This window comes from Rhinolophus hipposideros, assembly GCF_964194185.1.
Source record: "Rhinolophus hipposideros genome assembly, chromosome: 14".
NCBI classification, from domain to species: Eukaryota; Metazoa; Chordata; class Mammalia; order Chiroptera; family Rhinolophidae; genus Rhinolophus; species Rhinolophus hipposideros.
In genome coordinates, this window is record NC_138060.1 from 59,096,601 (window position 1) to 59,114,533 (window position 17,933).

The 17,933-nt window shown below is 46.5% G+C and overlaps 1 protein-coding gene across 1 annotated transcript; it reads left to right on the forward strand.

Annotated features, from left to right (window-relative positions):
- Positions 1–7,861: 7,861 nt before the first annotated feature.
- Positions 7,862–17,582, forward strand: CCR9 (C-C motif chemokine receptor 9; the record flags this gene model as incomplete). The annotated part of the gene is made up of 2 exons (XM_081071939.1): positions 7,862–7,882; positions 16,497–17,582. The coding sequence occupies 2 exons, from the start codon at positions 7,862–7,864 to the stop codon at positions 17,580–17,582; spliced, it is 1,107 nt and encodes a 368-aa protein (XP_080928065.1).
- Positions 17,583–17,933: the final 351 nt, after the last annotated feature.

Below are 17,933 nucleotides of genomic sequence, written 5' to 3' on the forward strand. Positions count from 1 at the left end.
CTGTCATGCACTGTTTTAGACACACCGTGCAACGAATGTGGGACAAGGGACAGGAACGCACGGCTCCCTCACGGCGGCTGAATCAACCATCACTTTCATTCTTACTGCTCACAGTCTGTACCTGTCCCAGGGGCTAATCATTGGCCTTTCCTATTTAGGTGATAAATCCAGCTGTACCTTACACGTGCCTTTGTCCAAACGGACGGTGACTGATGGGCCACGTGTCCGGGGAGGCCCACTCTGCTGGAGGTCACCCCTGAGTCCCCAGGACGAGAAAGATACTGGAAAGAGGAACTCAGTTTCCATGGGACTGTGATTGTTGATTTTCCCCCAGAACAACTACGAAAAAGAGGGTTGTCTGTTACAGTCACAACAAGGAATCAACTTGGATCTTTTCTCTGCGTTGTGAGCCAAGGACCCACCATAGCTGTAGCAGGGAAGACTTCATGTGTGAGCCTCATTAAAAATGTAACATTCTATGTGTTTAGCCTTTTGCAAAATTTCATCTAAACACCCATAATTAACCAAATGAAACATATTATCAGTGTTAATATATCTGAAGTATAGCGGTCATGTCAAAATAAAATCTTACCGTATTTGACCTTAATTTTGAGGTGTCTGTGGGCCTCCAACACTCCCTGTTCCTAGATAGGCGTCACATACATGACTTTCTAAAGTACGACCTTTCAATAGAACGTACAGAGATCAGGGGCAGGGTCTACATGTGTGCCGTCTCCTACGGTAGCCACGAGCCACATGTGGCTATCTCACACTTGAGATGTGGCCAGTGTGACTAAGGAACAAGTTACATTTGAATGAATTTCCATTTAGATAGTCATACGTGGCTAACAGCTACTGTATAGGACGGCACAGCTCTATGGGTTTGGGGACATCTGTCAAGGCCAAAAAGGGTTCCATGGTGATGGACAGCACTGAGGGTGACGATCCCACACAGGCCTGTTCAGACACCACCCCCAAAACAAACCTCATAAATGTGCACCTTTGGCAAGCCTGACAAGGCTGACCTCTCTCACTGGGACTCTCTACTTCCCCATTCCCTGTGAGTGGCTGTGCTGTCTAGCAAACGACATTGTTCTTAGATAATCAGCCTGTTTACGCGTCTTCAAAGAAGATGGTTTTCCCTTAGCCCAGCAGTTCTAGGCTTTTCATTTCTGGTTACAAATCATAGACTCTGCTGATTGCTGAAAGCTGCAGCTGGTGAGTCCCCACTCCCCACCCTCCTGGGCCACCCCACCAGTGACAACACAGACAGGGGTGGCCTGGTTTCCTTTCTGGTGTGTATACCAGGTTGCTGCCTGCTCAGAGCTCATAGAAGACGTGGCCCTCATTCCAGGCAGAGAGCTGGTGGGGTCGCCTTCTCCTGGAGCCTGTGAGTATCGCCCTGCTTCCTCCTCTGTCTCAGTGTCACCTGTGTCCTCAGCTGGGCACTGCTACGGTGACTTCTAGAACCCAGGCTTTCACTCATATGTTCAGTAAACATGGCACCAGAAACTTAGCTAGTAGTTTCCAGGGATTCAAAGATAAAGCAGGTGGTGCCTGCCCAGGCTTCTAGGGTGAGTAATAAGATGCCCTACCACCCACACACATGAAGTACAGGTTCAGGGCATTCTGGTCTGTGATTGGTACCTTAAAGGAGGGAGAAGCCAGGCGCTGGGGACAAGTGATAAGAAAGTGGCCAAGGGCTGAGAAGTGAAGCCCATGTGAGGTCCTTGGGTCTGAGAGATTGACCCATTTGAAGGATGTTGGGTAGCAGTCTTTGTAGCAGTGAGAAATTGGAAACAAGCAAAGTATGCACCAAAAGGTGATGGGTTAAATTGTAACCTATCTGGGCCATGGAATACTCAGCAGTCATCCAATCGGATGACATGGCTTCATATTGACTTGGTGTTAAAAGTGCTCCCAGAATGACTGTTAACTAAAAAGCAAGATAGAACATTGTGTAGTCTGATTTTCTTCCCCCTGAATGTGTGTGTGTGTGTGTGTGTGTGTGTGTGTGTGTGTGTGTTACAGACAAAAATCTAGAAGGAGGTATCTCAGAAAGTTAACAATGGCTGAACTAGGAAAGAGATGTTTAGAAATTTTTATTAGGTTGGTGCAAAAGTAATTGCAGTTTTTGCAATTATTTTTAACCTTTTAAACTGCAATATTTTCTTCGTAATATTTTCTGCATTATATATGTCTGCTTTGGGGGGATTTTCTTTGTACATTGTGAAAATACTCCTTTATAATCAGAAAAAAAAGCCAAGCTACTTTATTTTAAATGACCCATCAGTGAATGCCGATTTGTCCTTTCAAACACACCCCACTCTTTAGTTCTAAACAGCCCAGGCTCATGCCAGGTGGCACAGCAGGCGAGCTGTACTGAGAGCGCACTGGGATATAAGGCAGCAGACAGTCTGTGAGAGCCCATCTCCTCCCTCCCTCAGCTGAACAGACAAAAGCCAATCTGCCATTTCAGAGTCTGACAGCCTTTCTTCCAATATCTATCTGCTCTGAAGCCGCCTCAAGTGCACCTCACTCATCGGCTGGTACTGGGAGCCCCAGGGCCCAGGGCAGTGCTCAGGAGGGTGGGGCTGGGTGGGCACCTGACCCTGTAGCAAACTGGACAGAGGTCAAAGTGAGACCTGCATTCCTGACTCACATTAGTGTCCAGTTCACTGGGCTACTATGAGCTGCCGAGCCAATGGACGTGGGGAGTTGCTGTGTCCACAGCAGCTCCCTGGGGATTTTCATGTTGCTTAATTAAGGACAGTAGAGGATAGAAAAATAATGGTTGGATAGTAATGGATTCCAGGCTAACTTTTCTAATAGGCACTTTCCACTTCTGCAGAATGAGCAGCTCTGTCCCTTTTCCTCGAAGACCCCTGCGGACACCTCCCACTTTGTGGCTTTCATGACTTTGTTGATATGTTTCCCGTCTCTGGAGCAATGTTCTCTCCCCTCATTGCATGTCCCCATGCTCTCCAGCCTTCAAGGGCCAGCAAAAACATCACCTCCTCAATGCAGCCCTCCTGGGTTTTCCCCAGCCCTGGAGAACATGACTTCCTTCTCCCAATTCCCAAAGCATCTCCTAGCATTTACCATCGTAGTATTTGCAGCCATGACGTATCCTTTGCATTTGAATCTGAACTTCTGAGGACACAGATTGTATCTTATACACTGTTTAAGCTAAGCAAGTACATCAGGTGTCAAGTCACATGAAATAAGTGAGCTGTGGGATGAAGAATGTTCCCTTATTCTCACAGCTTTCTGTGTTCTGTAGAGAGCATCATTCATGCACAGCACTGCTCTTGATCCTTCCTACAAGCCCTTGACGTAGGCTGGGCGACCATCTCCATCTTGGGGCACGTTACTTGGTGCCAAATTCCCACAGGCAGAAAGGGACAGGCCAAAGGGCAGATGGGGGCCTTCACGTCTGGTCCATCGTGCTTTCCCCCACCTCACTCATCGTGCTGCAAAAGAGGAGGGTGCAGCCCTGTAATGAGGCCACACTGAGCAGCGAAGGAGAGGTTTGGGTCAGCGCTGAGTCAAACGCCAGTGCTCTCCCAAAAGACCGTTGAGAGGTTCCTTGCTTTCAGTATGTTTTGTCATCTTTGGGTTTTTCCCACCCTGTCGTTCCCTCCATCTCAGGGGCAAGAAGAAAATGAAAGCAAGCTTTGAGACTGCAGTCTGTGGAATAAAATATTCAAAAAGTATTCTGACAAGGAGTCGAGAGGAATAGATAGAAAGGCCATGGGTGATGTCTTTAGATGGTGGGTTTAGGTTCGTTTGTACTCTTTGGCTCACTCCAAATTTTCTATGAGTCAGAAACACATTTATCATGGAAGGAAGACAAACCTTTATAAAACCTTTATAAAAAGCTAGTGTAGGATTTCAAAGTCACGAAGAGTAGCCTCGTGGAGTTTAATTACTAGACTTGCTTCTTCATGCTAGCTGCTCTCCAGGCCTGCTGGATTAGATTACCGGTTCCTTCTTTGGATGAGTTTTGCAAACAGGTGTATGGAACGGAAGATCGCTGGGCTGCTTCTTCTTTTTTTAAAAAAAGCTAACAAGTTATTTTTATGATAGCTCTTAAAATAAAATTTCACAGGCAAAGTAAAACATTTAAATAGCTTACAGAACCTACAAAAAAATGAAAGTCTCACTTTCCACTGGCCCTCCTCGTTCAATCATTGTTCAATCTCCTTCCAGAACATGTTTCAGTACTAATCAGCAGGGAGGTGTGTAACTTTTGATATATTTTAGAAAAGGTCATGCAACATAGTCTTCTACACCTTGCATTGTTACCCAATAACCTTGGTGACCTCCTTGCATGAGTGTGAAGTCTATTTTATTCTATTTATTGGCTACAGGTGGTTTATTGAATAGATGTACCAGAATATTACCAATTCCTGGATATTTAGGTTGTTTCTAGTTTTTTGTTCTGGGAAAAAGAAAAAAGCTGTAGCATACATCCCTGTATTTGTATCTTTATGTTCTTTTGTGAGAATACCAGTAGGGTGTGTTCCCAGCAGATGAAGTTCTTGCTGAGTCAGAGCTGCTTTGCATTGTAAATTTTGACAGATATGGCTTAACCCTCCGAAAAGATCACACAGATTTACACTGTCCACAGCAGCGTGGAGGTCTTTCCCCCAAACTCTTTTACCAACATTATTAACATCAATCCCTATTCTCAACCTAAAGCTATGCATATCTAACCATAACCAAAGGCATTCCTTTTTCTTTATTGCAGCTTCTTTCTTTGGCAATTTCTTTTCTCAGATATGAGTTGATTAATATTCAGTCACTTCATGCATGGGTACGAGACATATATGAAGTGTTTTCTAACAAATGTTCCCCAAACCAATCTCCCTGTTCCCCAAATTGTAATAAAGTTAAATTAGCTGAGTTGGGAATCTTCCAAACTTAACTGGGCATTTAAAAAACGATTTTTTTTTTGTAGAGCATGATTCAGAAAAAAAACAGAGAGAATGATAAAGTCAACAGGCAATATGTGTATAACTTTCGATGAGATCCTTTGAGATGAGATAAATATCCTATTCCTCACGAAATGTTCCCCCCCTAATTTGAACATACATTGGTGCTTTTGTTTTATTGGGGAAGGGGAACAGGACTTTATTGGGGAACAATGTGTACTTCCAGGACTTTTTTCCAAGTCAAGTTGTTGTCTTTTCAATCTTAGTTGTGGAGGTTGCCATTCAGCTTCAAGTTGTTGTCCTTTCAGTCTTAGTTGTGGAGGGCGCAGCTCAGCTCCAGCTCCAGTTGCCGTTGCTAGTTGCAGGGGGCACAGCCCACCATCCCTTGCGGGACGCGCTCCAACCAGCTGAGCCATCTGGGAGCTCAGTGGCAGCTCAGTTCAAGGTGCCGTGTTCAATCTTAGTTGCAGGGGGCGCTGCCCACCATCCCTTGCGGGACTCGAGGACTTGAACCGGCAACCTTGTGGTTGAGAGCCCACTGGCCCATGTGGGAATTGAACAAGCAGCCTTCGGAGTTAGGAGCATGGAGCACTAACCGCCCGAGCCACCTGGCCGGCCCCCATTGGTGCTTTTCTAATTCCACGATTCCTTCTATGTTTATTAGTTGGCACCATAAGAACTTTCTCTTATTTATTTTCATCGGTTTGGATTCATGGATCCTCATTTAATTGAATGTGTTCTAGTTATTGCTATCATAATTAATTAGATGCTCAAATTGTCTCAGACTTGGCTAGTGGGGTCCCAATCAAATTGGCTCCTATATCCTTTTGACAATTCCTCAAGGCCCTTTGAACACTTCTTTGCTTTCTGGTGCAAAAAGCAGTTCCAGGTTTATCTTGTAGCTTTCCTGCCCTAGCTCTGGAATCACACATTTCTCCAAGGAGTCCTGGTTCCTTATGGTGTAGAAAGGTAATTAGAAACCAAGATCTGGGCACTGCGTGCTCATTCCACTGTGTGTCATTGTTTTCAGGTCCTTTCAGCAAAAAGAGACAGGAAATATGTAGGTGAAACATAAGTACATATATACTCAAATTATCTAACATCTAATCTTAAAATCATGAGTTCATACTGAGCCCCCAAGACCCATAGAACAGCACAAGGCACCGCAAGGCACTGTGGAGAAGCTGCTGGGAGGAAGATTGCAAGAGAAAGTTCTGGCTGCTTTTCTCCTTGCCTGCTAATGGCCACATATGACTGAGGAGTGAAGAAAACTGAAAAGTTTTCATCAGATCTTGCTTTTTTCCCTTTCTTCAGTTTAACCACTTTATTGTAGTCCAACTACAGTCAACTGCAAGTATTTAGAGTACAGAATATACATTTAGACATATGTATACACTTGTGAAACCATCACACAATCAGTAGAGGGAACATACTTATCACCCTCCAAGGCTTCGGTAGACGCCTTTGCACCCCTCCTGCCTTTTCCTCCTTCTCTCTCTCACCAGGAAATCACCGATGGGCTTTCTGTCACTACAGGTTAGTTTGCATTTTCTAGAATTTTATATAAGTGGAATCACATAGTATGTACCTTTTGTGGCCTGGTGTCTCTACTTAGCGTAACCATTTTGAGATCCATCCATGCTCCTGTGCATATCAGTCACTCATTCCGATTCCAGTGTGTAGATCGTTGACATTTTACTGATCCTATCACTATACTCGATGGACATTTGGGACATTTGGGCTGCTCCAATAGTTGGCTATTATAAATAAAGCTGCTATGAACATTCGTCGGTCAATCTTTGTGTGGACACCTGCTTGCATTTTTTCTTAGGTAAATACTCAGGAGTGGGATGGTTAGATCCCATGGTGAACAAATGTTTAACTTTTCAATAAACTAACAAGTGGTTTCCAAAGTGGCTGTCTCACACATTACGTATTGAAATCCCCTGGACTTTCAGAAAAGCAGGGTGAGTCAGGATGTCGTGTTATGGAAAGGAAACCAACAGGTTAGGGTTGGATTTATGAAGGAGAATGTTTTTTTCTAGAACCTGGGGGTGTGGCACTGGACATGTTTCTTTGATATATATACTCACTAAAAGTGTAACCGGAAACTCCCAGCTCAGGCACAGACTCCTTCTTTGAAGGGAGTTGAGCTGTTGTTCCCCTGGTCCTTTCAGGGGTGTGGGTTTTACAGAGATTCAAAACACATGAAAACAACAGCCGAGATTGATTTTAGTCAGCCCAGAGGCCCTGTACATTTAGAAACTCCATTTTCCTTGGTAAACAAACCTAGGACTTCCTTTTTCTGCTAGAGCCAGTGAAAACAAAGTCTATTATCCTTCCGTGAGCTTGTAAACGGAGCACGCAGGTAGGTGCTGGGGCTCCTGGCCCCTGTGGGACAGGGACCTGGAAACTAACAGATACCAGCCCACCCTCGTGTTCTTGCCACCTCGTTACCCAGGGGCCCTTCCCCTGTGGAATCTGGACCAGAGCATCCCCAAGTCACACTGTCCTGTCCTCTTTAAGAGTCTCTTGGGTGATAAAAAGTGCATGTGTGTGTGTGTGTGAGTGTGTGTATGTTGGGGGGGGGTGGCATTTCAGCAAAACAGACCCTGACAGAGAAGTTGAGTCAAGAGAAAACAAGCTAATGGATAAAGGACGTGCTGAGAAAATGTTAAAGCCCCAAAAGGCCCTCAGAGGAGAGGTTTCTCTCGTTTCTATGAGAACAACCAAGATGAGTTTGTAAGCTAGAGTATTTGACCTCCGCATAACATGGACTCCAACTCTTGGTTGGGATTTTTTCCCCACGAGAACAGACAGATTGAACGTGTAATCTCCACCTTGAGGTGTTTATTACTGTTCATTTACAAGTCCTCTTTTTGATTTTGCTGTCTTTCTAGAAGGAAGCTTGCATCAGACCCACCATGACACCCACAGAATTCACAGTGAGTAGCCACGCACCTCATGCTCCTTAAAATGCACTCATCTTGCCTTTTTGGGGGTGTGGGAGGGAATCCATTGCGGGGGCGGCGGGGGGGAAGGATTTCTCTGAGAGATTTCCAGGAATGAGATCTCTGCTGAGCAGTGCCCCATACACGAGGTGGATGTCCAGCAGAGGGCTTTGCAAACACAAAGAGGCAGAAGCGCTTTGGGGTATGTTGTGAAGACAGAGAAAAATGCTATTTTAGATTTTATTAATAGGCAAGGGGTTTTCTGATCTTTAACTAAGATGAGCTTTCCTGGGCTGAGGAAGCCACAGGCGACCTGCGGTGCTCCACACTGTATTGAGGAGGTGGACGTGGGGGACCTGACAGCCACACTGCCTGGGCTCCCTGACCATGGGACTCGGTTTCCCTTGGTCAGTTGGACAACATCAGAACGTGGAGAGGAAGGTTTTGGGTCACGAGGGATTAAAAGTGCCCCAGCTTGGGGAGAAGGGAAAGGGATTCGAAAGTACAAATTAGTAGCCACAATATTGCCACGGGGATATGAAAGACAGTTTGGGGAATACAATCAATGTTGTAAAGATTCTGTAGGGTGTCAGATGGGCACATGGGCACATGTCTTATTAGGGAGACCACTTCATAGGCTGTGTAAATGCCTGACCACTGCACTGTACACCTGAAGCTGAAGCTGAATAATATTCAATGTCAACTATAACTTAATATATATGTATAGTCACGGGATGTAAAGTACAGCATAGGGATTAGAGTCAATGGAATTGTAAGAGCTATGGATGGTATCAGAGGGGTAGTAGATTGGGGGAAGAGGGTTATCAATTTGCGAGGGCTGTGAATGTCTAACTATTACATTGTATTGTACACCTGAAATTGAAAAAAAGAAAAAGTGTCCCAGCTTGGGACTGAGGGGGACTGTCTGTGGCCTTGACCCTCCCCCAGTGGCTGAGGGCTTTGGGCAGTACATTCCAATCCCTAGGTCTGTCTCCTCCTCTCTAAGATGAAGACATTGAACCCAGTGGTCTCCAAGATCATAAAATCATTCTAAAACCTGCTGAGGTTTCAAAAACAGAATAGAAACAAAAACCTACGTGAGAAGAAGGCAGCCCACATTGCTGAATTCTGGGCTAGCCACTGGCCATGCTGTTATATTCTCTCATTTACTTAGATGCATGATGATAATGCACTTTTTTCTTTATCAAAATACTAAAAATCATCCAAAATAAATGATATAAATGCCTAAATTAAGCAGACCCTTGGGAGTGACACAGCTCTCCCACAATGCCACCCTGGAAAGGACATCTCTGAGCTATGAAGTTGCCATCAGGGCCCTCTGTGCATACATGTAAACCACATGCCCACTCATGTCACCCTGTCCCATCGGCTGGCCTGACTTAGGAGCTGTGGACCTTTCTAATGTCTTGTTCCATTTCTATTTCCATTATTGCCTCGAATGGTGTCCTTTGGAAGTGGTTTCCTTGCCTGGCATGTAGACGGTGCTCGGGACATATTTATTGAATGAATGAACAAATTATATTATTTATTGCCCAGAAGAGACATAAAGAGCTAATGGTTCTCAGGCGTGGGATGAACATGCCACTCTCTCAGTGTGGGCACGGCATGAGATGGCCGTAGTTTCACAAAAACACCATCCACGTCTGGGCCCCTTCCCACCCTCACAAATTACCACTCCTCACAGCGGAAGAATCAAGAACTAGCTTAGACTCCAGCTAATCGGAAGGACAGTTTGCAAACAGTGGTCTAGCTTTGGTAAATACCTAATTTTTTTTTCCAAGGGGGTCTGAGAACAACATAGTTTGCTAAGAAATACAGGAAGAGAAACCTTTGGTAAGAGTATTTCTAGACATTTTAATAAGACAGGAAAGAGAACTGGTCAGCCCCTTCAGACAGCAGGGCTGGGGCATTTTCTGTCAACAGTGGCGCCCTTTCAATCTCTGCCAGCCTCGTGTTCCATAACATACGGGAAACACTTTACGAAGATATAAAGAACAGAATAGGAGGAACAAGAACACAAATTAAAACAAGGTTAGAGGAATAGGTAGAAAATATCAAGAGGAGTTAAAACTTGGGTTTTTAGCCGAAAGCGGTGTTGTCCGGTGAGGTCACCACGAGCTGTGCAAAGCTGTGGAGCACTTGAAATGTGGCTGATTCAACTGAGATGTCCTGTGAGTGCAAAACACACTCAGTTTGAAAACTATTTACTCCACAGCGGGATGCACAATATCTCAATAAATTTTACACTGCTTACATAACGAAACAACAATATTTTAGATATATCAGGTTTACATAAAATACATTATTAAATGAATTCCACCTGTTTCTTGTTACTCCTTTAATGTGGCTATTAGAAAATACAAAATTCACCTGTTGTTTGCCTTATATTTTTATTGGATAGTGCTAGTCGAAAGGGTCTTGTTTGGTTACTAAAATTGGGCTACGAGTTTGGCTGAGGCTCCCAATTAAAAAGGAAATCTTGAGAAAGAGAGAGATCCAAGATGGCAAAGAGAGCCACAGATGGTAAACACTGTCCCTGCTTCCTTCCATGAACACATTAAAATTACAACTAAATTATAGAGCATGCAACCTGGAGAACCATTTGAAGTGTCACGCAGGGTGTCATGTGGGGTCTCTGGTCCCGCTCCCCACATAAGAACGCAGGATATGGTGAGGCCAAAAAGGAACACCCACGGAGCCATAGATAGGGGAGTCATACCACTATATTCTTGCTGGCGGCTGGGCTGGAGACACAGGAAGCAGGAACCACATGATCCGCAACCTGCCGTCCACTTCTCTGCCAACCAACCAACCCCACTTGCTAACTGCAATCCACTCTTGCTAGCTCAGCCACCATCTTCTTGCTAGCCCCCATTTGCTGCTAGCGTAGCCACTGCAGTTATATTAGTGGCCAATGGCTCACTGGTTACAGCTGACGGCCAACTAGCCACAGCTGATGGCCACCCAATCACAGTTGATGGCCATTTATTACCTGAGCCAGCATCTTTCCACGTGAGGCCGAAAGCCTGGAAACTGCACTCCTGGCTCTGTCCCCACAGAAGACTAGTGGAACAAAGTTTTATAACTAACAATATAAAGAAGAAGCCACGTCAGACTTGTAGGAGGGGTGGAGACGCGAAACAGGCTGGTCCCAAACCTCCATGTGGTGGTTGAGAATTAGGAGGGATATCTCGGCCACGGAGGTTCCCCCAGAGGAGGGAGGGGTCCTAGCCCCATATTGGCCTCCCCAGCCTGGAGTACTGGTGCCAGGAAGAGGAGTCCCCACAATCTCTGGCTGTGAAAAACAGTGGGGATTCCGACCATCCAGGTGGGATGGAAGGCGGCGGGAAACCGAGGCGTCCTCTTAAACAGCCCTCACACAGACTCTCATTCCCAGGCATTCACATTGGGCTCCAGCGAAAGGATGGTAACGTGGGGGGTGTGGGAGACAAACGGGGGCAGACTGAGTTGTGTTGCTATGGGTTGAGGGCTGGAGGACAGTGGTCATTTTCCCTGTGAGGGGGCCTTCTCCTGTGCAGCCAGCAGGTGGGCGCCATCTTTCCTGTGTTGAGCCCGCCCCCACAGGCCAAATCTGAGTCTGATTGGCCTGGTGAGCTCCGCCATGATGACTCACTGGGACCCTGCCCTACCAACTTCCCCAATGCCAGAGGCACTTTGTGAGCAGACAGCCCCGCGCACATTGCACTCTAGGAAAACTGTCAGAGTCTGACAGACCCCAGGCAGGTGGCGACTTGCCTCAGTGTGCTCTGAGATTTTTGCTGAGTAGCTCCAGGCTCAACACTGACACCAAACCAGAGTCTACATTAACCTGGTGACCACAACTCTTCCCACTCTAGTGATTCCCTGAGACCTTGCCTCACCCAACTTGCATGAGGCTTTATCAATGGCTGAATCTTAAGGGAGCTGGCAGGTGGCAGTAGGCCTCAGGGTGTCCTGGTTTTTTGTCCTGGCAGCTACCCCAGACCCAGTATTGGTGGCAGACGTCCTCGGTTCGCAGCATCTCACAGGTGCCTACAACTTTAGCACAGGCAGTGAACAACTACGGATCACTTTGTAGCTCTTACCAGGTGGTCCCTGGCTGGTCAGAGGCAGTGGGCAACATGGGCCTGTAGCAAAGCCCCTCCTAAAAGGCCCTAAAACCAACATACTTGGAGGTTGGCTCTGGACCACAGCAGAGCACTGCCCAATTAGCCCCACAAGTGGCACATCCAACGGGTGGTCTCAGCAGGCATGAGAGCCCACTGGGGTGAATCCCACTCAGTGGGGTAAGCCCCCCCCACAGCAGCCTATAAGCTGTGCATGTGGCCAAACCCCACAGCCAACCAGCCTGAGGATTAATCCTACCAACTGATGTGCCAATAGCAATTAAGGCTCAATTATAACAGGAGGGCACACGCAACCCCCACAAGGGACACTCCAGGAGCACCCTGAGCAGGTGACTAGGTAGATTGTGCCAGGGCCCCACAGGGCACGTACTACATAAGGCCACCCAGCCAAGACTGGGAGACATAGCAGAACTACCTACTACATAGAAACAAACACAGAGAGGCAGCCAAAACGAGGAAACAAAGAAATGTGTCCCAAATAAAAGAACAGGAGAAAATTCCAGAAAAGGAACCAAAAACGAACTGGAGGCAAGCAACCTACCAGAGACAGTGTTCAAAACACTGGTTATAAGGATGCTCAAGGAACTTAGTGAAAATTATATATGGAATCTGAAGAACAAAACAGGGAATCTTAATCAGTCATAAAATTCACGTTTCACGAGAATAAAAACCCGTAGTTATACTTCAGGAGATATGACGCTTTTTTTCACATCTCTTTTGTATTTAAATACCAAAAAAATGTCTAGGGTAGATCTTAGTGAGAAGGACACAGCAGTATGAACAAGGCCTTTGAGGACCTGCTCTCCATGTGGGAGACAGTGGGCTTCCCCGGGGAGCTCCTTGGATCCCACCTCAATGCACATCCCGGGAATAAAGCCAGGGCAGCTGGTGGGAAGTCAATCTATAGTGTTCAAACCAGAAGTCTCCACTGTGTGCTCTTGGATGGAACATGGAGTAAAAATCTGTGGATTTCAGACTCTTCCACTAATCTTCTCTCAAGATCCTTTTGGAGTGACCCCAGCCTCTGTAAGTAACTTCTCCAGCACAAGCAGTGTCTCTAGGACACAGCTCAGAAGAGGGAGGATGGAATAATGGCTTTGCAACCTCAGAACTCCTCATGGAAGCCTGGAGCCCCTCATCTGAAAGAGGGACCTGCCCCTATCTGGAAGCTCAGGGATTAAACATATGCACGTACTGTGCTCAGTACTGCGTCTGACATGTACTAGGTACTCCAACAGTAGTGAATAAATATGTTGGTGAATATTGACATGACTTTTGCTGGGAGATTTTCAAAGAATCCTGTGTCTACGATCCAAAGGCTATTTACCCACCAGGCATGTACATAGCTATAAGCGTAGTCCTGACAGCGGCGGGACACCTTGTCCAGAATTCCCCGGCCTGGGATGCTGACTCTTGCTCTGTTATGCTCATAAAGATGACCAAAGTTTTGAACTTGTAACGATGGCATAGGTTTATATTGGTCTCCACATCAAATGTGGTCTTGACAAAATTTATACAAATCCAGGGTTCCTTGTGTGTGAATCGAATGGCTTTTAAAATGTGCCCAGGAAATCTCTAACTAAATATAATTCTATGCTAAAGAGCTGGTTCCTCCAACCCTCACCCCACAAGGAAACATACTCCCTGTGCTTCAAGCGGGACACGTGTCCTTGTTTTGGGACTCATCTTGGGGAGTGGCGGTCCTGAGCCCGCTCATCAGGCAGTGGAGGAAGCTGGGTCCCCTGGGATATAGGGACTGCTTGGGGCCCTCTCTGTGAGACCCTCTGGGCTGCATCTGTGGATGGGGACACTGTTTGCCTCCCTACCTCACAGCACTGGGCTCAGGTTCACGTGAGAGTCTGTTAAAGCTATTTGATCCAAAACCGTAAAACCAAACAAACAAAATAAACCTCTGTGAAAGCAGTTTCATGCTTACTCATTGTGTGGATTCACAGTTGACACCTGCTGGTCTGCATGGTTTTACTGACTTTCCTCCAAAATGTCACCCTTCCCACGAGATCTGTCCTCCCGAGAGACTGGCTTTCCAGACAATGCCCAAAGCTAGGAGATGTAAACTGAGAACGGATCAGTCAGGCCTAGGGATGTAGCACGTAAACAATGTGTGAGCTTTCCTCAGCCCTTCCCAGCAGTAGGCCGAACCAGCCGCCTGGTTCTGAAGAACCATCTCTTGGATCCCGTCCTCTGCAGTCTCTCTCTTTACAATAGGACTTTCTCTTGGTCACACACTAGATAGAGCCGGAGTCAGGACTGGATTCCAGATTGTTCTAGTCGTAGTCCAACTGACCTTGGATGTCCTCCCTGGGGTCCTGCTGGTATTTTCTGCCAACCCAGGGGATGGCTGCATCTCCTTAGCTCCTGGTGTGAGCTTCAGACTTCAAGAGATAACAGCCTCCTGGCACCTACTGCCCGTCATCAGCCACCTCAGTGTGTCCTAGTGTCTTACCACGCTCTCCACAAACACATACAATGGGTTCCACGCTCAAATAAGTTTAGGAAACATTGCTGAACAAAATTCAACAGATTTGAAGGACTCTGCAGAACCTTTATTGTTCCCATGTGCAGTTAAAATAAAACCAGTTCTGCAGGACTTTCAGAGCCTTTAATATGCTCATGAGTAATGTGAATTTCAAAGAACGTGATATAGTATGCAGAGATTCCAACTATTTTATCAGTAGGGTTCCACCCAAACATGGTTTGAGAAATGCTTGTTGAAGCTATTAGAAATAGACGGAAATTACAATGTGTATAGAGGGGGAGAACCCAGCGAACAGAAGTCTGGTAGAGGATGTTTTGTTATTTCAATAGGACTGGCTAAATATGTAAACTAAATATTTCCATGTAAATATTTAATATTTCAAACAAAATAAAAACCTATTGTGGATGTGAGATTACTTCTACTCCAAATGCATCCCAATAAACTGAACAACTGTTTCATTTACCTGAGGAGAAAGAAAGGTAGAGATGAGATTTGGCAAGGAATATGCCTCAGGGCAAGGGAGCAAGAACTGGTGGTCTCTGGTGGATTTTGGGAGCCCTGCTGGAAGCTCTAGGAGGGGACTGATGGGATGTGAGAGTATTTGAAGATATGTGAGTGGAGCCTTTGCAACATGGCAGGAGTGGGACTGCATTTCTCCTCCATCCCGGCAGCCCTCTCCTCCCTCCCTCCTGTCCCAGGTTTGACTCAAGGGCTCATGTCTCAGGGTTCTGATTGCCAGCACTTATTTCCTCTTCTTCTAGAGCAGGGGTGTCCAAACTTTGTTCAACGGTTTTCACCAAGGGCCACATGCGGTAAAATACACAAACAGCCGGGCCACTCACTCAAGGTGAAGTATGTATTGCCTCACCTGGTTTATTTAAGTAAACTACATATATTTTTGGAATTTGCTGCAGGCCAATTAACAATGGATCACGGGCCGCAGTTGGCCCGCAGGCTGCAGTTTTGACACCCCTGGTCTAGAGGTTCTAGGATGGCTTCTGAGCTTCTGAGCCGGGAAGCCACCAAAACTTTAATGAGGTGTGTGTGTGTGTGCATGCACTGTGATGGTGTGTGTGCATGTGTCTGAATAGTGTGCACGTGTATGTGTAAATATGTGTGCATACATATGTGCACATGAGTCTGAGTGTAGGCATGTTTGTGCATATGTGTGTGTGCAAATCTATGCATGAATTGTGTGTGTGCTTGTACGTGTGTGTGTTTGTGAGGGGCAGCTTCATAGGTGTTTTCCCCAGACAGTTGCCCAAAGCCCTGTACTGAGAAGTGCCACTTGCTTGATTTAATGCTCTGCTATCTTGAAATTCTTAACAAATTTCGAACAAGGAATCCTGAAAATTATGTAGCCTGTCCTGGGGCTTGTGCATGTGCATGTATGTGACAGTGTATGTATGTGTGTGTGCACGTGTGAGTGTTTGTGTGTGGTTGGTGCTTCTGGAGCCGAGGACCCATAGCTTCCAGAAAGCTCAGAGGGATCTGTACCCAGAAACGTTTAAGAGCCGCTGAGGACCTTTTTGGGAGGGTAGAACAGAAAGAAGGGATGGTCAGAATCATTCACAGAAACTGATAAAAGTTTGTGCCCATCCGAGATCCTACCCCACCTGCCATGTGTCCTGTAACTATTCACTCCCTTGTATGTGCCCTCCATGTATGTGCCCTCCATATATAGGCAAGTTCCATGAGAGCAGGAACCATGTCTGACTTATTCGCCACTGTGCACAGTACCTGACATATGAATTGTAGATGTTCAATAAACCTTTGCTGGATAAATAAACGTATTATGATCCAAGCAGATAACTCTCAAAATTCCTACTTTCCACACATACGTTTCTTTTGTTTTAGCATAGATTTTGGAAATTGGAAGGGTCAAGTGGTCTACGCCTCTGCCATGAGACAGGACCTCCAAAAGGTTGTCCTTGACTTAATGCTGTGTCGTGTCTCCTTACAGAGTTTTGTCCCCAACCTGTCTGACGACTACAGCTACAACTCCTCATCTTCCATAGATGACTATGTGAACTTCAACTTCACGGACTTCTTCTGTAAGAAAAGCACCGTCAGGCAGTTTGCGAGCCACTTCCTGCCCCCGTTGTACTGGCTGGTGTTCATTGTGGGTACCGTGGGCAACAGCCTGGTCATCCTCGTCTACTGGTACTGCACTCGAGTGAAGACCATGACTGACACGTTCCTGTTGAACCTGGCAATCGCTGACCTTCTCTTCCTTTTCACTCTTCCCTTCTGGGCCATCGCCACCGCTGACCAGTGGAAATTCCAGACCTTCATGTGCAAGGTGGTCAACAGCACGTACAAGATGAACTTCTACAGCTGCGTGCTGTTGATCATGTGCATTAGCGTGGACAGGTACATCGCCGTCGCCCAGGCCATGAAGGCGCAGACCTGGAGGCAGAAAAGGCTTCTGTACAGCAAAATGGTTTGTGTTACTGTCTGGGTGATGGCGGCCATGCTCTGCATCCCGGAAATCCTGTACAGCCAAACCAAGGAGGAATCTGACATTACCGTCTGCACCATGGTGTACCCTCGTGACGAGCGCGCCAATCTGAAGTCGACTGTCTTGACCCTGAAGGTGATCCTGGGGTTCTTCCTTCCCTTTGTGGTCATGGCTTGTTGCTATACCATCATCATTCACACTCTGACCCAAGCCAAGAAGTCGTCCAAGCACAAGGCCCTCAGGGTGACCATCACTGTCCTTACTGTCTTCGTCTTGTCTCAGTTCCCCTACAACTGCGTTCTGTTGGTGCAGACCGTCGATGCCTATGTCACGTTCATCTCCAACTGTGCCATTTCCACCAACATTGACATCTGCCTCCAGGTCACTCAAACCATTGCCTTTTTCCACAGTTGCCTGAACCCTGTTCTCTACGTTTTTGTGGGGGAGCGATTCCGCCGGGATCTGGTGAAAACCCTGAAGAACCTGGGTTGCATCAGCCAGGCTCAGTGGGTCTCCTTCACAAGGAGAGAGGGGAGCTTGAAGCTGTCATCTATGCTGGAGACAACCTCGGGAGCTCTCTCCCTTTGAGGGTTCTTCTCTCTGAGGTGGATGGTCCTTTTGGAAGTCACAAGAAAGACAGACAGAGCTTCCCAATCAATGGGACCGAAGAGAAACCAAAGAAGGAAAAGGAAGAGAGGAAGAGAAAAGAAAAACTCAGAAAGGAATGAATTTAACCATCACGTTGAGTCAGAATTTGCCAAGCCAGAGTTTTCAAACTGACTGGCTAAGCCAGGAGATTGTTGACTGGCTCTGCAATGCCTGGAATTTTCAGAGGACTAATGGCAGACCACCCTAGTGCCACCAGCCCGGGCATCCGAGGAGGAGTCTCAGCTTCTCAGTGCATTGCGAATTGCTGTGGTTTCAGTTCTGTGCCAGCCC